Here is a 15,600-nt window from a genome sequence, read left to right as displayed (position 1 = left end):
TCATCACAGGTAACAGCAAACCAGCATTTGCTTAGTTGCCCGATCTTTTTGGATCTTGAGCCGAGCATCCAGCTGCAATGGAAGCTATAGAACGACGCCTTCCTACCCTCTACTTCTCAAGTTGGTTTGGCCAAGGATTTGTGCTTGAAGGTTGACAACGAAGCCCTAACACGACAGAACGCTCTATGGTCGTTTCATCCAGCAAGTGAACTGTGTTTCTTCAATGATGTTGTAGCGGAGCATTGCCGTTCTGTCTTACAAAACCAAATGGTTAAGTTTGAGGCTTTGAAACGTCGAAGACTGACGGCAAATTTCCAGTTTCATGACCCAGACATTGGCCACAGAAGCAAATAAGAATCTGTTTTATAGTAAGAATTATGTACTTTGATTTCAACAGCGAGACATCCGCGCCAACATCTTCCATCCGGCCCGACTCACGAAACAAGATCGGAATGGTGCGATTAGCAGATACTGTGGGATGTTGACCTTCCAGTTTAAACTACGTCACCGGTTATGAAGGAGGTGCGACCTACTCAGCTTATGTGCAAAATCCTTTATGACTGGCCCTGGCAACCGATGCACCATCCCCTATGATGACTAGAACGAGTAGACATGAGTCCGGTTGAGTTACAAATTTCCTGGTCTACTTTTGAAGGCTCGAACTTTCCATCAGACAAAAATTTCTGGATGCGTAGCGGGGAACTGTGTTTGAATCCGCTCCCTGTTTCAAGTTTCACCGGCCGAGATCCTCCCAAGAATGACACTTGACCTGGCCCTAGCTGCTGCAGGCGCACGGATTCTAGAAACACATGACGGTCCAATGCGGCAATGTGCTCTTCTTGCAGTAGCGAATATATGGCGAGACCGTCGCCAGGCAATGTCTTGTTCGAGATCTCTGACCCAACCAGTTGTGATAAATTAAGAATCCAGTTGAGCAATAGCCGTAGGGTCTGTCACACAGATAGAAAGGGCGATAATGACCTGGGCTAATCTCAAACATTTCAAGCTCCAGAGCCCCCCCCCGGCCCCCGAGGGTTCTCATGCAGAAGCCCGTCATCGCCGAGGGCGATATTTGTCCTTCACCTAAGATTGTCTGTGGTTTGCCCTCCAGATCAAACATCCACCGAAGAGCCAGGCATATTATGCCACGGATATAAACCATCACAATGTCAACACTCATATTGCATACAAGCATAGCCAAAGTGTCACATATGGCCAGAGATTTTTTTGGTTCAAGTTACCAGTCAAAAAAAAAGATGAATCAGCATTCAGATTGCTTGCACATTTTTTCTGCCTCTACAGTGGTTACTCCGAATAAACGAAGGCGCAAGCCACAAGCGTTGATCCGGAACGTAACAGTTCAGAAGCGGGAACGGCGAAAACAAAACAGCCAAACATCATCTCACAATCGTTGTTTCTAAAGGCTCCGAGACAAGGCTACGTCTGAGGACTGGTCCATCTTGTCGGCTTTCTGCGCCATTGATACGGATAAAATGTAGATGTGCGTATCATTGTCTCCCATGATGGACGGCACGGCAAACTGCCTCTGGGTCTCACAAATATTGATGAGATGGTGGTGGCTGGTCTTTCCAGACCGATTTGTGAAGGGCTAAAGGAATAGCAACATGTTGAAAAGCCGCCGTCAGGAATCGATGGGAATACAGAAAGTCCCCTGAAAAAAAAAGGTTGGCTTGCGACGGCGCAATAGCAGCTTTTTCGAAAAAGAAATAACGTTCAATCTAGGCAGCTTATGACCCGAAGATACATGGCGTCGGAGATGTGATGTAAGCGCCCCTGGAAATTATTTCACTCAGGGGATGATGTGAAAACTGCAGCCCCCCGTTGGATCTTACAGATTTCTCGGGCCTATATACATGTAAGCACTAGTTTTTGTGCATAATATACGCTTATAAGATGATCTTGCCAACCGGAGCCTCACCGAGCGCCCATACAGCTGGTTAAGTAGCCCCTAGAAGCCTAGCTTAAAAAGACGGAAGAGGAAGGCCTTCCATTGTTAGCCGACAGTCTGCTACGCTGAGTGGTTTTGGGATATTAATTGGAAGCTTCATTGGCACCACATACTCTAGGCGGCACGCGGCATGATGTGGGGAGACGAGCAAGAGCTGCTGCGCAACCTTGTTTTAATAATGAGCAGCTGCACTGCGGGCACACTGGATGTGGCCCGATGTTGTCAGTCACATAGCAATGGATGTTGACTGCTCTTGGAAGGCCAGGCAGACAAGGATATATCGGGAAGACATCAAACTGTGGACGTCGAGCGATAGGAAGATTCTGCTGCTAGCTCAGGCAACACACAAACAGAGAGGCAGACAACATCGAGCAGAGAATAAAGAAGAAACCCTCTCTTCTGGAATCTCTACAACATGTGCAATAAGGATGTAATATTTCGTCTTCGTCCGGCCACCGAGTTTCCCGCTTGTGGCCACCCGAAAACTTCCGCTGGTATTCTGATTAAGGATAGGATTACGCTTCACAGACCTGTGATGTCAGCGAGGGCCATTGAATATCAGCCTACCAACAAAGACTCGAAGATCTCTCTGCCTGTGCCCGATCGCATGTAGGCAAACATGAAGGATGACTTGTGACCGGTCCTGATGTCTTGCGCAAGACATTTCGATTTTGGGAAATAGGGAAGATGTAAAATCCCATATGCAAACTCTATCCTATTTGTTCTTGGAAAGCCCTGGCTGTCTTTGTACTTCGTATACTTGTGACATCTGAGCAAACGCGGGGTATTTTCATCGGCGAAATCCACCAACAGGGCAGGTGGGTAAGCCGTCCCAAACCACAGCTCAGCTAGTCGTTGATGATGCAAGAGAGCCCAGTTCCTGGGTTTCTGCTACGGCTTAATTCTAAGGAGGAGAATCCGGGAAGGAGGGGGAGGAGGAGGGGAAGCGCACAGATACTTAGCCAGGCCGGGGCGGCGGAATTTTTCATCCACCACAGGTGATGTTGAATCTTAGAAGTCGGTGTTATAGCTGTGGTGCTCCAGATATAGCTTGGGAAAGCCTGTTGTCAGGACAGAATGGCATGCTGTTGTGGCGTTACGTCGATGGGCAAGGTCGTCCCGATGGTACCTTTATTATCGATCTGTATGGAGGATATCGTACGGCGCTAATCGAACAGAGCGTTACGCCGTACTTACCGTACGAAGAGGCGACGGCAGGGCCGAGATATTCTTGAACAGCAGAAACCAATAGCAACAATGAAACGACGATGCCATCGCAGATGCGCACAATATGTTATTTAGCAAATATTGTTTGAAGGAGAACGTGGCTTGCTGATTGGAAATTGCAGTTCTGGTGTAGCAGAGCTGGGCATTGTTGTGCAGTTCGCGTAACATACGTGCTGTTAGGGCTGAAGGGCTTACAGGCAATCGATTGGAGACGATGGCGTTCGGTTTTTTTTTTTTTTTTTTTTTTTTTTTTGCTGGAGGATCGAGTGGAGCAGATCTTTTGGAATTGCCGCTGGGCCAAGCGCTTCGATCCAAGTAATCCCCGCCGTCAGTACGTCAGAATTTCAGGAATCGGAATGCCATCGTCTTGATTCTGTTCTCTTCTGCATCTTGCTTTGTGTTATGTTCTTGCTCTTCCTGACAATGTGGGTATTCGGGGTCTCCACGAGATGGAAAAACTCCATCTTTCGGCCGACACTTTTGTGAGAAAGCTAGGTATGCCGCTCTATGGCTATGATGAGCAAATTTGCATTCCGGACCTACGTACTTAGTTGGCAAACACCTGGGCGAGGAGGCCCCACCGGGCCGAGGGCAAAGGCGGCGAGTCGGCGGCGACCTCGCTCGTCCGAACTCCCCAACAGAACACGGACGAATTGGGCGTTTGCTGGTACGAGGTCCCGATGATCAGACGAGACATGGACGGGAACCCGCTTTTCGCGGTTGTGGCATCAAGGATCGTCCGTTTTGACCTGGCACAAGAGCCTCATGAGAGGTTGGTACCGCCAAAGGAGCGGCGGTGTTGCAGGACGGATCGGAGCTGCTTGACGACTGGATATGCTGCGACCGTCTTTACTGGAATCCGGATTTCCAAGCTGAGCTTGTTTGGGACAAGAGAGACACACTCATTTGGTGCGGTGAGCAAAGCTACGTACGAGCCATGACACCCCTGGTGATGCACAAGCGCCAGGGATTGCATCGGGGCCACTGGCCGCATCAACGGCGCCTGCACGAGGCCAACGGGGCCCAACGCTGGCGTTCTGGAAAACGGCGGCGTCGACAGGACCGAGGAAAAAGGAAGCATACTGTACTGTCGGGAGTGGGAGGACAGCGGCGTGCAGCCCAAGCAACCGCACGGGTACACAAAGCAACACTCGTAGTCAGGGAAGGATGTCGTTGTTCGTTGTCTCTGACGTGACGACGACACCTGGGTGTGAAATACCCCCTGTGAAAGCCGCGAGAAATTCATGAAAGTGCCTAGCTGGAATTTACATACACAGCAGCCGGGGAGCCAATCCTCCGTGCGCACTAGCGTCAAGCATGTCTCGCTGAGAGCTTCCCGTGCCGTGTTGTTGCTTGTCGTAGCCAGGCTCCGATCGAGCGAGGCCGTCGATGGCCCAATCCGCGCGCTCGACAGCGACCAGGTCCCAAGGGCCCCAGACGGGGACCCATGCTGCGTCCATGCCGCACCCGTGGTGCGTGCCCCTGGCAGACAGGCCCGGCGGGTGCCCACAACAACAACCTCTGGGCGGAATCTGGGAGTTTGGGCTGTGACGCTGTCTGGCAGGCCCCACGCTGAGCCCTGGCAGGGACCCAGAGTGCCCACTGCCCATAAGAGGCCCCATGTCCCAGCTCCCCACCGCAGCAACGAGCCCCGGTCTGCACTTTGGGGCACAGAGATGCCGCACTGGAGCCCTGGTGCCGCCTGGTGCCGCGCTGAGTCTCCGACGACATCCCAGGCTCAGCCCGGGTCTTGTTGTAAGCCGCAAACCGCCAATTCAGCGCTCTTTCCCCCCCCCCCCCCATTTCCCCCTTTTTTCTTCTGACTGAGCGTGCGAGTCCCACGTTTGCCAGTGAAAGAGCACGGCGGCTGCTGCAGTGGTTGCACTTGCGACCGTTGTTGCGCGCTTCGTCTTTTATCTCTCTTCATTTCTATTCCATCCACTCATTGTTGATCCGCTTTTCTCTTTTTGCAGTCCTCGTGCCCCCACGTGCTGCTGAGCGGGGCGTTTCTCCTGTCACTGCTGCTGCTGCTGCCGCTACGCTGCGTTGTGAGCGGGAGCTGCTGTGTGTTTCTTGCTGCTGCCCTGCTGCTGCGGCAATGACCCGCTGAGATCGTGGACCTGCGCTTATCGTGTCGCATTTCGCGGTCGATCTGGGCCTGGGAAACGTGCAGAGTAGCTGGGATTGGAAGCTTTTTTTATTTCATCTTGGTTTCTTTCTTGCAGACGGCTTCCTCACGCTCGCCCTCCGTGTCCCTTCGTCCCAAGTCGAAGGCGTCTCGATCAGCAATCCTATTGCGGCCAATTGCCAGCCTCAACCCCATTCCATCGAGGGCAATCGCAACTTTTGGTCTTTGCCTTGCACCAGCTGCCAAAGCCAGACTAAGTCCAGGACGAGGACTCCAAGCAGGTCGCGTCCAGTGGCCTGCCTTTCGCCGAGCTCCCCTCCTCAACCACACCACACACACACCGCCCACACAACCTGCTGCCCATCAAGCACAAATTACACCCCGCGTTGACCGTGTATCGTCATCGTGTCCTGCTGTGGTCGCGCTGACCGCGGCCTGCCCCTCCATTAACAACAGCAGCAACAAATCGCAGCATAGTTCAGCTGGCGCGCAGCCCGGAAAACTGCCTCTTTCTAGGCACCCAGAAGCGCCCTTGCGACCGGTTTGAGCTATCTGTTTTAGCTTCGAGCTTCGACCCAACCCGAGAAACGCGCCTGCACTGTCAACAATCCACCATCCCTCGGCTCGTTTCTCATCTTGCGCATTCTCTTCTCTTCGAATGCTCTGACGATGCAAACCGTGGCCCTTGCGATACCAAAATCTCTTTCTGTTTCTCTCTTTACCAGCGGCCGCTTGCCGTCGATATAACGACCTGCAGCCAGGATGCAGGCAGTGCCGAGTGTAAGTGTTAGCCGAACCCTTGCCTTCAATCTACCGTGCCGCCCTTGTCGGGCACCATCAGATGTCGAAAAAAAAAAGTAAACATAGTGGTTGAGCTTGACCTAAGCTATCAAAACCGACATATCGTCACTTCCCTTCCTATTCTAGTCCCTCACTGGAAATTGCCCGAGGACAACTGACCAACTCGTTTCCAGCTCGTCGGAGCCGGCACTGCCGTCGCCGCCGCCGCCGTCGGCCTTGTCTTCGGCCAACCTCCCGAGGCCGAGACCCCAGCTCACTCGATCTTCCCTGCCGACTATGATGGCTTCCGTGCCCAGTCCCCTCTCCCCCCCCGTCCGAACACCAGCGCGGCTGCCCTCTGTCAGCCGTCCTCTCCTCTAGCTGACGACTCCCTTTATTCCCCCTTGCAACTCAGCGACATAGGTCCCGGGCCCCTCTCCCCGCTAGCTACTAGTTCAGCGAATATCCCTCGGCCTGCCACCGCCGCGCAGCTCTCTTCGCCTAAGTCGGAGTGGATGAGACCCTTCTTTCTGCGATCAAGCGACCCCACACCGAAAGCAACTGTGGAAAATGCTCGCGATTCAAGCTCGTCTCGCGAGTCGTGGATGCGCCGCCTGTCTCTTCGGCCACTGTCCCAACACGGGAGTCCTAGGTCGAGCACGGCACCCGACTCGTCCTCCATGTCTTTCTCGCATAGCTCTGCCGTGCCGATGCTTGGTCACCCCCAGTCGGTTCATGCGGCGCCGAACAAACTGATCAAGCGCTCCCGGCTCAATGGGCCTGCTTCTGGTAGCCAGCGGAGGGGCTCGCAGGCTCTGACTCTGCGTCGGCCTGCTACGAGCCACCAACGGGCTGCGACACTGCAGCTGATGCAGCAACAGATACAGCAAACCCAGCAGAATGCTACTGTTCTCGAGCCAATTTCACCAGATCCGAAACTCTCCCTCGACATGTCAGTGCTCTCGCCGACTTCGCCGATCTATGCGGAACCAAAGCGAGCTTCTGGGAAGTGGGCCTCCTTCTTCCATGCCCGGCGCTCCAGCTCTCTTAATCGGGATTTGTCTGGCTTGCCTTCGGCTGCTATCCACTATCACCATGTGATGTTCCCTCGCAAGAAGTTATCGATTCCATTCGGTCGAGTCGTGCGTGCATATCTTACCAAGCCTGATCAGCTAGACGACATTCCTCCTCTTACGTATGAGAGCGACCCAGCGCAAGAAAAGTCTGCGCAGGAAGAACAGAGGACTTCTACCCCCGACTTGTTCGTGTCAGACGAGCCAACACCCGATGAGCGGCCTAAGAGGTCCTTATCCATGCATTTTTTGTCGAGGCCCAGCATCCGGCGGCGGAGAAGAAGCACGATCGGTGCGAAGAACGGCCATGCTCGGTATTTGTCGGATCCTGGAACTGCGCTGCAATCTACGATCCAGAACCCCGTCGGACAGGAGTCTGATAGCACCCATGAGCCTACAGCGGCCCTTCAAGGCCCTGAAACGGGTGTGCCAACGTCTTTGGAGCTTCCGCTGAGTCGCAGAAGGAACTCTCCATCTCCTCTTCCGCCGTTAAACCGTCTCTCCACCTTTAGCATCGACTTGTCGAAGATTGGAGAGGCTACCTCGATCTCGGTGGATGGGTCTAGACGGATTCCCACACCCATCAACTACGCAAGGGGCCCCCAGACCCCTTCTAGCCTTGCTCACAGTCGTGGTCCATCGGGCCAGCAATCCTTGACTCTGGCAGGGTCCGACTTTGATTCCCGTGGTACATTTGGTGACGAAGACACTGACCTTAGGAGCGACGGCATGTATGACTCCTTCCGTACTGGTGCCTCCTCGAGCCGCATGAGGTCAGTCGAAACCCCGATCGAGTCGATGTTTGATGAGTCCCCTCCCAGCTCGGCATGCCACTGCCGAACCAAGAGGTTGTCAGTTCAGGAAATGCTCGGACCCTCCTGGGATGGTGAGACCAAGATCATCGAGGAAGACGAGACTCTTCCAATGGCTAATGGGGTCTCATACCAGTCTATGGGCCCTAACAGCAACAACAGCTTGTCCCTGGTCACCCACGACTTGGGTCGATTGTCTTTTGACGATGAAAATGATGACGACTGGGCACGCGACGACGAAAACACTCTGAGCAACCACTTGTCGCCGCCAGGCTCAGCCAATTCTAGACGTATTCCTTTCCCCTTGCGACAAGCCCTGAAGAGCACGAATGGGGGTGAAAACCTTGCTCCTCCGAGGGAAAGCATTGACAGCAGGCCACGGAGCAGCATCTTTGACTGGTCTGAGCCGTCGGTTCACGACAAGCATGATACGGATACGCCACGCCCTAAGACGGTGCACGGGAAGCAGGAATTAGACTTAAGGGGAGGCCGTCCCACAACCCGGAAACCACCCGGCGCTGCACATGTACGGAGCCAGAGCGTTCCCATTGTTCCTGATCTTGTAGACAGCTCGAAACCTCAGCCCAGGTTTGGAACCTGGGGTCTTGGAACCAAGACGGTCAGCGAGGATTGGGATGACGACTTTGAGTTCGAAGGGGACGATCTTGCTACGTCCACTATAGCGGGAAAAGATTCTGCCACGAGTTTCTCTGTGGTAGTCCCTGCCTCGATTCAGGCGACTCAGCCCAGCGTGAGAGCACACTCTGGTCAAATTCGAGAACTATCTTTGTTGGTCAACGACCTCAAGCGCCTCTGCCGTCATGGGAAGGAGCTCGACATCCTCAATGGGCCGGCAGCAGCTAAGTTCTCGGAGGCGGAGAGCATCATTGTCTTAGCATCGCCTGACGAAGAAGAGCCGAAACCAGCGAGTCCGTCTAAGTCATCAAGAGAGTTTGACCGGTCCGATGTCGACGATAGGTTCCTTGATGAAGGGTTTGACGGCCCGGTTCTTGATAATTCGGACGATTCCTTCGACTTCCCCGATTTCCCTGACCTCGATATCGAAATGTCCAAAACCGCGGTTGTCCGGGAGCGCCCTGGCGTTCGCCGGAGATCGGTCTTCTCTCCCGAGGATGACATATTTGGCGGCAACTGGCCGCTGAACGACGGCAACGCGAGTAGCAGCTCGCCCCGGCCACGTACCCCTTCGCGGACTTCGACCCCGAACCGTACTTCTGCTGTGGTCTCTGCCGTTATTGAGGTCCTGCAGCAACAACAGCGCGCCGGCAAGCTGGATAATAGCAAAGCCTCGCCGTTCAAGTCTACCCCTACGACTCCCACCACGAAGCTGTTTTTTGACACCAACAGCCTACAAGAACTGGTCAAGCGTGCCAGCCAGTTGCGTGATGCGTTATCGGAGGTGGTCCGCAAAGCCGAACTGCTCACTCAGAGTCCTGTTAGCACGCCTCGGCGCAGCGAACGGAGCAGCAGTCAAGGCCGAAACCTCGACGGCAGTCCAGCGTTTACGAGCGTCTTTGACAATCATCCGAGCACAGGTTCTAGTCCGCAGACGCGGCTCCCGAATAGTCAGAGCGGTAGTACAATTCTGAGCAAGGCGTCGGTGGATGCGATGAGAATGCCTATGATGACTGTTAACTAACGAATGACACCTGAACAACACCCTCATTCAATACCGATTTTTTTCCCTTCCTTCTCTGATGCCGCGGCCATTTTTTACCCCCTTTTTTCGACAACCAATCTGAACTCGATGATGACGACGACAATGATGACTCGACGTCACGACTTATATCACCTTCTACCGATCCGATGAAGACCATACGAAAATGTTCACGTATGTTTGTACAAGTATACTTTTCTCCAAGTTACCCACGCCTATTTAAGTTGCGTGGAATTGTGAATCAAGAAGAGAAATGAATGTTATGGAAGGACAGATTTTCATGGGATGCCGAAACCAAAACGGTCACCCAGAAACCATGTCCTCAAAAAATGGTGGTATAAACGACACCAGCCATGCTAAACAGTACAGCACTCGTGCATTTTCAACCGGGTCCTGCTCCTCCCCCTATTTTCAGCTTTCTGTATTTTAATTTCCCTTTTTCCTTTTTCAACTCCACTTTGTTTCCAGTACACTGCACCAGGCGATCAAATTACATAACATGGTATGGCATGATAGCATGGGGTTGGCTGGTTGGCTGGTTGGTAGGTGTGTAAAAACTGGACCGAGGAGAAAGGAAAGCACATCACTTTGCGTGGGAGAAATCAGGAAATCTGAGCAGGTTTGCACAAAAACAAGCCCTCACTAATGTATGGGCTGGTTGGCAGGAAAAGAATGGGATGGGATGGGATCGTGTGCGCGAAAAGCAAAAACAAAAGAACATAAACATGGCTACTACTACTACTACACTACAACCTCCTACATACGTACTATTACTGTTAGTAACTAGTTGTTCTCTTTTAGGTCGCTGTGGAAATAAACGGAGTGCGAGAGACTTGGTCGTGTGTGTTTTCGTTTGATTGGAGATAAGGTGCATCCTAGAGATACGTGTGCATGAAGTTCGTATGGTGTAACTTTTGGAGAGGTTGTTGGGGAGAGAGGGACAGCCCAGGTTCCAGGTTAGACTTACGGAGCGCTAACTGGAGCACTGGAATGGGGATATATGAACTAACGCAGCTACCTGCTTGAACCATATAATGACGTTGGGTTATTGTTTGAGGACTTCTCAAGTATTACAGTAATCAGTGGTGAGACTGATCCTTGAAGCTTTCACATTACAAGTTGCTTTTGGCATCATTTAACGAAGAATTGGTACTCGGGTGTCCAATCCGCGGAGAGACCAAAGCTTGGACCCCCGAGTAGATCATATGAGGGGCAGGAACGAGGTCGTGACAGGGGCCATTGAAAGTCAAAACCAGACACCTAGGAAGATTCCAAATGGGATGTTAGCTTGCAGCAAGGCCTACACACCTATGCTGGAAGCGGTGGGCTGGGTGTCGCGCCGGGGGGTTTACCGTCCACACCAATCCCAAGGCTTACACACTCGAGACGGCAAAACCGGGCGGTTTTGGGATACCGGGCACAAAGAGGGCATGGACAAAGCACGTCAAGAGACAATGTTACGGAGACATCAACTATGGTAAGAGACGCTAGATTGAGATAATCTCATAACTGCGATCCTCGATACATGATTATTAAAAACCTTGAATACCCCATGCCTGGTCATCGACAGCAGGCAGCCAAAGTTTGCCAAACTTTGCGAACCCATAAATGGAAATGACACCCTAAAAAATACAGGAAGACCCCTCCTCAGCGAAACAAAAGAACACACTGAGGGATACTGTGTCATTCCCGAAGCCAAAAAGCACAAACGATTTACTTTTACTCCTCCTTCGCACCATGGGCCAAAGCAAGAGCCTTCCAGTAATCTCGCTCCTGTGTTAGCCTCACAATGTCTGCCTCAAGCTGCTCCAGCCGCTGAGCCTTGCGCTCACGAGACTTGCGAGCAGCAAGAGTGTTGCGAGCTCTCTTCATAGCGACAACGTCAGTGGGATCCTCCACAATGATAGGAGGTAGGGGCTTATCGCGACGACGGGAGCTCACACCGGCGACCGCAGAGTGACGACCGGGAGGTGAGGAGGCCAAGGGCTTGCGACGATGTCCAAGCGTCTGGGCGTCCTTCTCAGGATCCAGACCCAGGATGACCGGCTTCGGCTTCGGCGGCTCGGGGTTGGCCTGCGGGAAGAGCGGGAACCAGGCATCCGCCGAACCGACATCGAGATCAGCCGAGCCAAAGCTTGGTGAGACATCGTAGACATCAAACTCGGGCGACTCGTTATACACAGACGGAGAAGTGAGGGTAGTCAGAGTAGTCGAATTAGGCGTCGACATGATGGGGTCATGGATCAAAAGATCCTGAGGGGAGACAGTGCCGACGTTGGCGGTCGAACCGGAAGTGTTGCTGCCCAGGTCCAAGACCGTGGGCAGTGCAGGAGAGGAAAACGCCGTCGTCGAGGCGCCGCCCTCGAAGGCGGGGAAGTCGTCCAGGTCCACGTCTGATGACAGATGTGAGCTTCTGGGCGGAACCATGCAGAGAATTTGAGGGCCACAAAGCAGCATACCTGTTCCGAGATTCATCTTGGCTGCTGGAACACTGCTGGTAGGACCGTGATTGAACAGAGGGACGGAAATGCGGATGGGCCGACTCTGCGTCTGAAGATTCAAAGACGAAGACGGAGACGGAGCGGACGAGGCGTACACCGGAAGCTGGTGCGCAAGCTGAGCAGGGGAGCTAAACCGTTTGGTGAAAGCCGAAGAGGTAGCCTGACGCCCGGTTGCCTGAAGGACGTTCGCGACTCGCGGAGACTGAGAGACGAGCGGTTGGCTGATCGGTTGCTGATTCTGAATCACACCTCTGTTGGTGGGAGGCTGCGAAACTGGGTGACTATGTTGACGGGGCGGCTTGTTCGGCTGTGGGAACAAGACGAAGTCTTGTTGCGGAAGCGGCAGATCCAGGGGCTGTTGTGGCAGTGGTTGCGCGGATGGTGCCGGCAGGCTCGAAGAACTGGAGGGAAGCCATGGTGACTGATTGGAAGCCGTGGTGAAGACTGGAAAGTCTTGGCCGGGAATTGTGGCGGTGTTGGAGAGAGAACTTGAGCGCGAGCTGTGAAGCAGTGTGCTGAAGTTCAGTTCAACCTTTGCAGGATGAGCTGAAGCTGTTGGTGGTTGAGCGGGGGAGACCGTTCGAAAGCCGAAAGCAAGAAAGGAGACGACTCTGCTTGGAGCAAGTCGTTAAAGACGCGGGGAAGGGGGCGTTTTTAACGCATTTTGAAGATTGCCTGGTGCGCTGCTCAAATACTACGGTCTGATAGGAGAGTTGGGGGTTGGAGGAGGAAGAGAGAAGGTGGCCGAAGCAAGTGTGGGCAGCACCAGATTTTATCAGGCAGCGACCGCAGGAGAGTGAGGCGCGTGCGTCTGGGCAGCCAGAGCAGGCAGGCTGCTGCGTTCGGTGATTGGCTCCGAGCAAACGGCCAGCCCCAAACAGCAACTGTGAGTCATACGGCCCCTGCAAACCGCGATCCAGAAAATACGGCTAGACCCTGTCCCACCCTGCTTCTGTAAGCAGGTGGGAGCTTGGGAGTTCGCCAGCAGAGCCTTTCCAAGGTTGCGTTTGTCTACTTCCACCCACCCACCAACCCCCTCACAAAGCAATACACCCGCTTTGATCTACCTTCTCTCATCTTGGTACGTCATCCTCCAGTTGTATGTATGCATACACTTCCATGTTTGAACGAAAACTTCGTCGGTTTGTTCAAAGTGATTGCTGTAGCTGCTTGCTTCCTCGGCCGTCGCAGCTTGGCTCGATGCTGAATTTTTTGTTCCGATCCAGCTCCATCAGTCCCAGGGCGCACAGCACTGCCCCGCTGGGATCTCCATCCTGACCAAGCCCCACCAATGGTATGCGACGCTATCACGAGGGTTCCACACCTGCAATTCCGGTTGGAAGATCCAGGGCAGGCAGTCCGGCAGGCTTACGCCGACCACACGGGCCAGGCCTCCCAAAAGAGACGCACCAAGCAGTGTGCTTAAGCTTCTAGATGCTATGCGGGCGCCTTCACGCCAGAGCAGGCTACACACTGCAAGGTGTCCTCATCGGTTGGGACACGTTGATATTTCAAAGAAAAGGTCAGTGCAATAAAGCGCCCATTGACCCAGAGAACTCTGCTGAGGCCACGATCCAGGGTTGCCTAGCCCAAAATGTGCGCGGCCGCGGGGTAAGCCTACGTAAATCCTTGCGCAAACGTCCATCACAGGACCTCCGGCCGCGCGCCGGCTGCGAACACGGCCATGTGGTTGTGGATTTGCCGGCTGCAGTGGCTCCGAGAACAGACTGGAAAGCCCGCAGGAATAACCATTGGCCATCCTAGCGCTACACTTGCCGTATAGGTAGGTACGTATTGCTTGAGCTCTTTGCCAGAATGCCACCTGCTGCCGAGGAATGTTGACGGGCCGCGGGTGGGTTTGTTGGAAGGCTTGGTCAAAAAAGTAACACTCTCACGGCAGCTTCTGTACAGCATCGGATGTCAGCCCGCTAGCGTACAGAAAAGACCCTTCTCTGAGCGGGCAGCGTCGAGAATGTTTGTGTGTCAAATCAGAATGCTCAATTGAGAAGCTGTCAAAAAGAAGCAACTGCTCAAAACCGTCTGCAGCTGCAATTGAGTTTTGTGAGTCATCGGCTAAATTCGTGGACCGGAACGGCGGGAGCAGTTTTACGGGCAGGGGTCGAGCCTCGCTTCCTCAGCGATTGGTGAGATTCCTTGGTTGGTCCCGAGTAAACAGTGGAACACAAATTTCACTCAGACCTACATCCCATGGGAATAAGACTGGATAACGCTATGAGATTCCCGCCGCAGTCATGACGGCTTCTTGAGTGCCGTCTTCAACGATGTAGATGTGGCTCTGAGGATGGTACACGGCGTCGGCCACAGATCACAGCAGACTTTCGCGCAAAACATCCACGCCACCTGGCTGCTGATCTCAACGGCTTTGAGAGAGATTCAATTTCCGGTTCACGAAAAATAAGACCTGCGGCAGTTTGTGAAATTATTGAAAGGTTTCTCCGGTCCACCGTTTCTCAAATAAAAACGACTCAAATCCCACGCCAGCCGCAGAGCTGTCCCGAATATCCGAGGTCCGCCGCCGACCAGCCTCCGACCAGCCGCAGTGCCCAACCCCGGCCTCTTCCGATGGCTAGCAATCATCGCTAGGAACCATGAAGAGTGCTTTGACGAGCACTGGATTGGGGTTTAAGAGAGGATGGAATATACCAGGATAATAGAGAAGTCTTATCAAATGAGTTCTAAGCTTCACCTTCACCAAACTGTTGTTCGTCTCAACTCTCACTTTGAGTCAATCTCGGCTCGGGCCGTAGGCGACATCCGCTCAACTCCCGAAGTTCAAGATAAAGCAGGCAGTGCATGGCGATTTTCGAAAGCCGGAATGATATTTGAACCCCTAAGTAGAGACTAGCTTGCTGGCTTGCTCTATGGCCCTTGAGCTCCTAATGAGTTAAGACTCTAAGCGTCTTCTTTGCATATAGGCTCTTAGTTGCTCTGGACTCGGCTTATCCAAAGGACCAAAAGTGTTGACCTGCAGTCTACATCGAAGTTATCAACTTGAAATTTGTTTCATTCCCCTTTATCTACTCTAGGCGGGGCATAGCTATAACATATGCTCGGTCAAACATCACACGCTATACTCAGAAGGGGTGAGAGGGTGGCACTCTGCAGCCCACAGTGCACCCCAAGGTGCAAGTCCAGCAGACTGATCACTCTTATGTCACCGGACTCAACCAGGACCCAACCTTCTGCTTATACTTAACCTTTCGGATCCTATACATACTCTGTCATCAACAGTGCTGCCCGGCATCGGACTTACGTGATGGAAGTGGAAGGTGCAGTCACGGACTAACAGCATTGTGAAGCCCAAAAAAAGCCAATGGGCGGTCCATGACAGTTACTAGAACACACTGAAGCCTGGTATCTTAGATTGCTATACGCATCCACAAACGAGAAGTGTGAAAGAGACAAATCCTG

At 53.1% G+C, this 15,600-nt stretch overlaps 3 protein-coding genes across 3 annotated transcripts; 1 reads left to right on the top strand and 2 right to left on the bottom strand.

Annotated features, from left to right (window-relative positions):
- Positions 1-3,743: 3,743 nt before the first annotated feature.
- Positions 3,744-4,656, bottom strand: CTHT_0041030 (uncharacterized protein; the record flags this gene model as incomplete). Its single annotated transcript, XM_006694446.1, has 3 exons — positions 3,744-3,860; positions 4,129-4,283; positions 4,470-4,656. 3 exons carry the CDS (start codon positions 4,654-4,656, stop codon positions 3,744-3,746), a joined length of 459 nt encoding a protein of 152 aa, XP_006694509.1.
- Positions 4,657-6,086: 1,430 nt separating this feature from the next.
- On the top strand, positions 6,087-9,649 carry CTHT_0041020 (uncharacterized protein; the record flags this gene model as incomplete). Its single annotated transcript, XM_006694445.1, has 2 exons — positions 6,087-6,104; positions 6,299-9,649. 2 exons carry the CDS (start codon positions 6,087-6,089, stop codon positions 9,647-9,649), a joined length of 3,369 nt encoding a protein of 1,122 aa, XP_006694508.1.
- A 1,737-nt stretch (positions 9,650-11,386) lies between these two features.
- CTHT_0041010 (putative control protein) lies at positions 11,387-12,584 on the bottom strand (the record flags this gene model as incomplete). The annotated part of the gene is made up of 3 exons (XM_006694444.1): positions 11,387-12,060; positions 12,127-12,389; positions 12,451-12,584. The coding sequence occupies 3 exons, from the start codon at positions 12,582-12,584 to the stop codon at positions 11,387-11,389; spliced, it is 1,071 nt and encodes a 356-aa protein (XP_006694507.1).
- Positions 12,585-15,600: the final 3,016 nt, after the last annotated feature.

This window comes from Thermochaetoides thermophila, assembly GCF_000221225.1.
Source record: "Thermochaetoides thermophila DSM 1495 unplaced genomic scaffold scf7180000011818, whole genome shotgun sequence".
Taxonomy (NCBI): Eukaryota; Fungi; Ascomycota; class Sordariomycetes; order Sordariales; family Chaetomiaceae; genus Thermochaetoides; species Thermochaetoides thermophila.
Note: the sequence above shows the minus strand (reverse complement) of the source record. Positions and strands in the feature narration are given on the sequence as shown.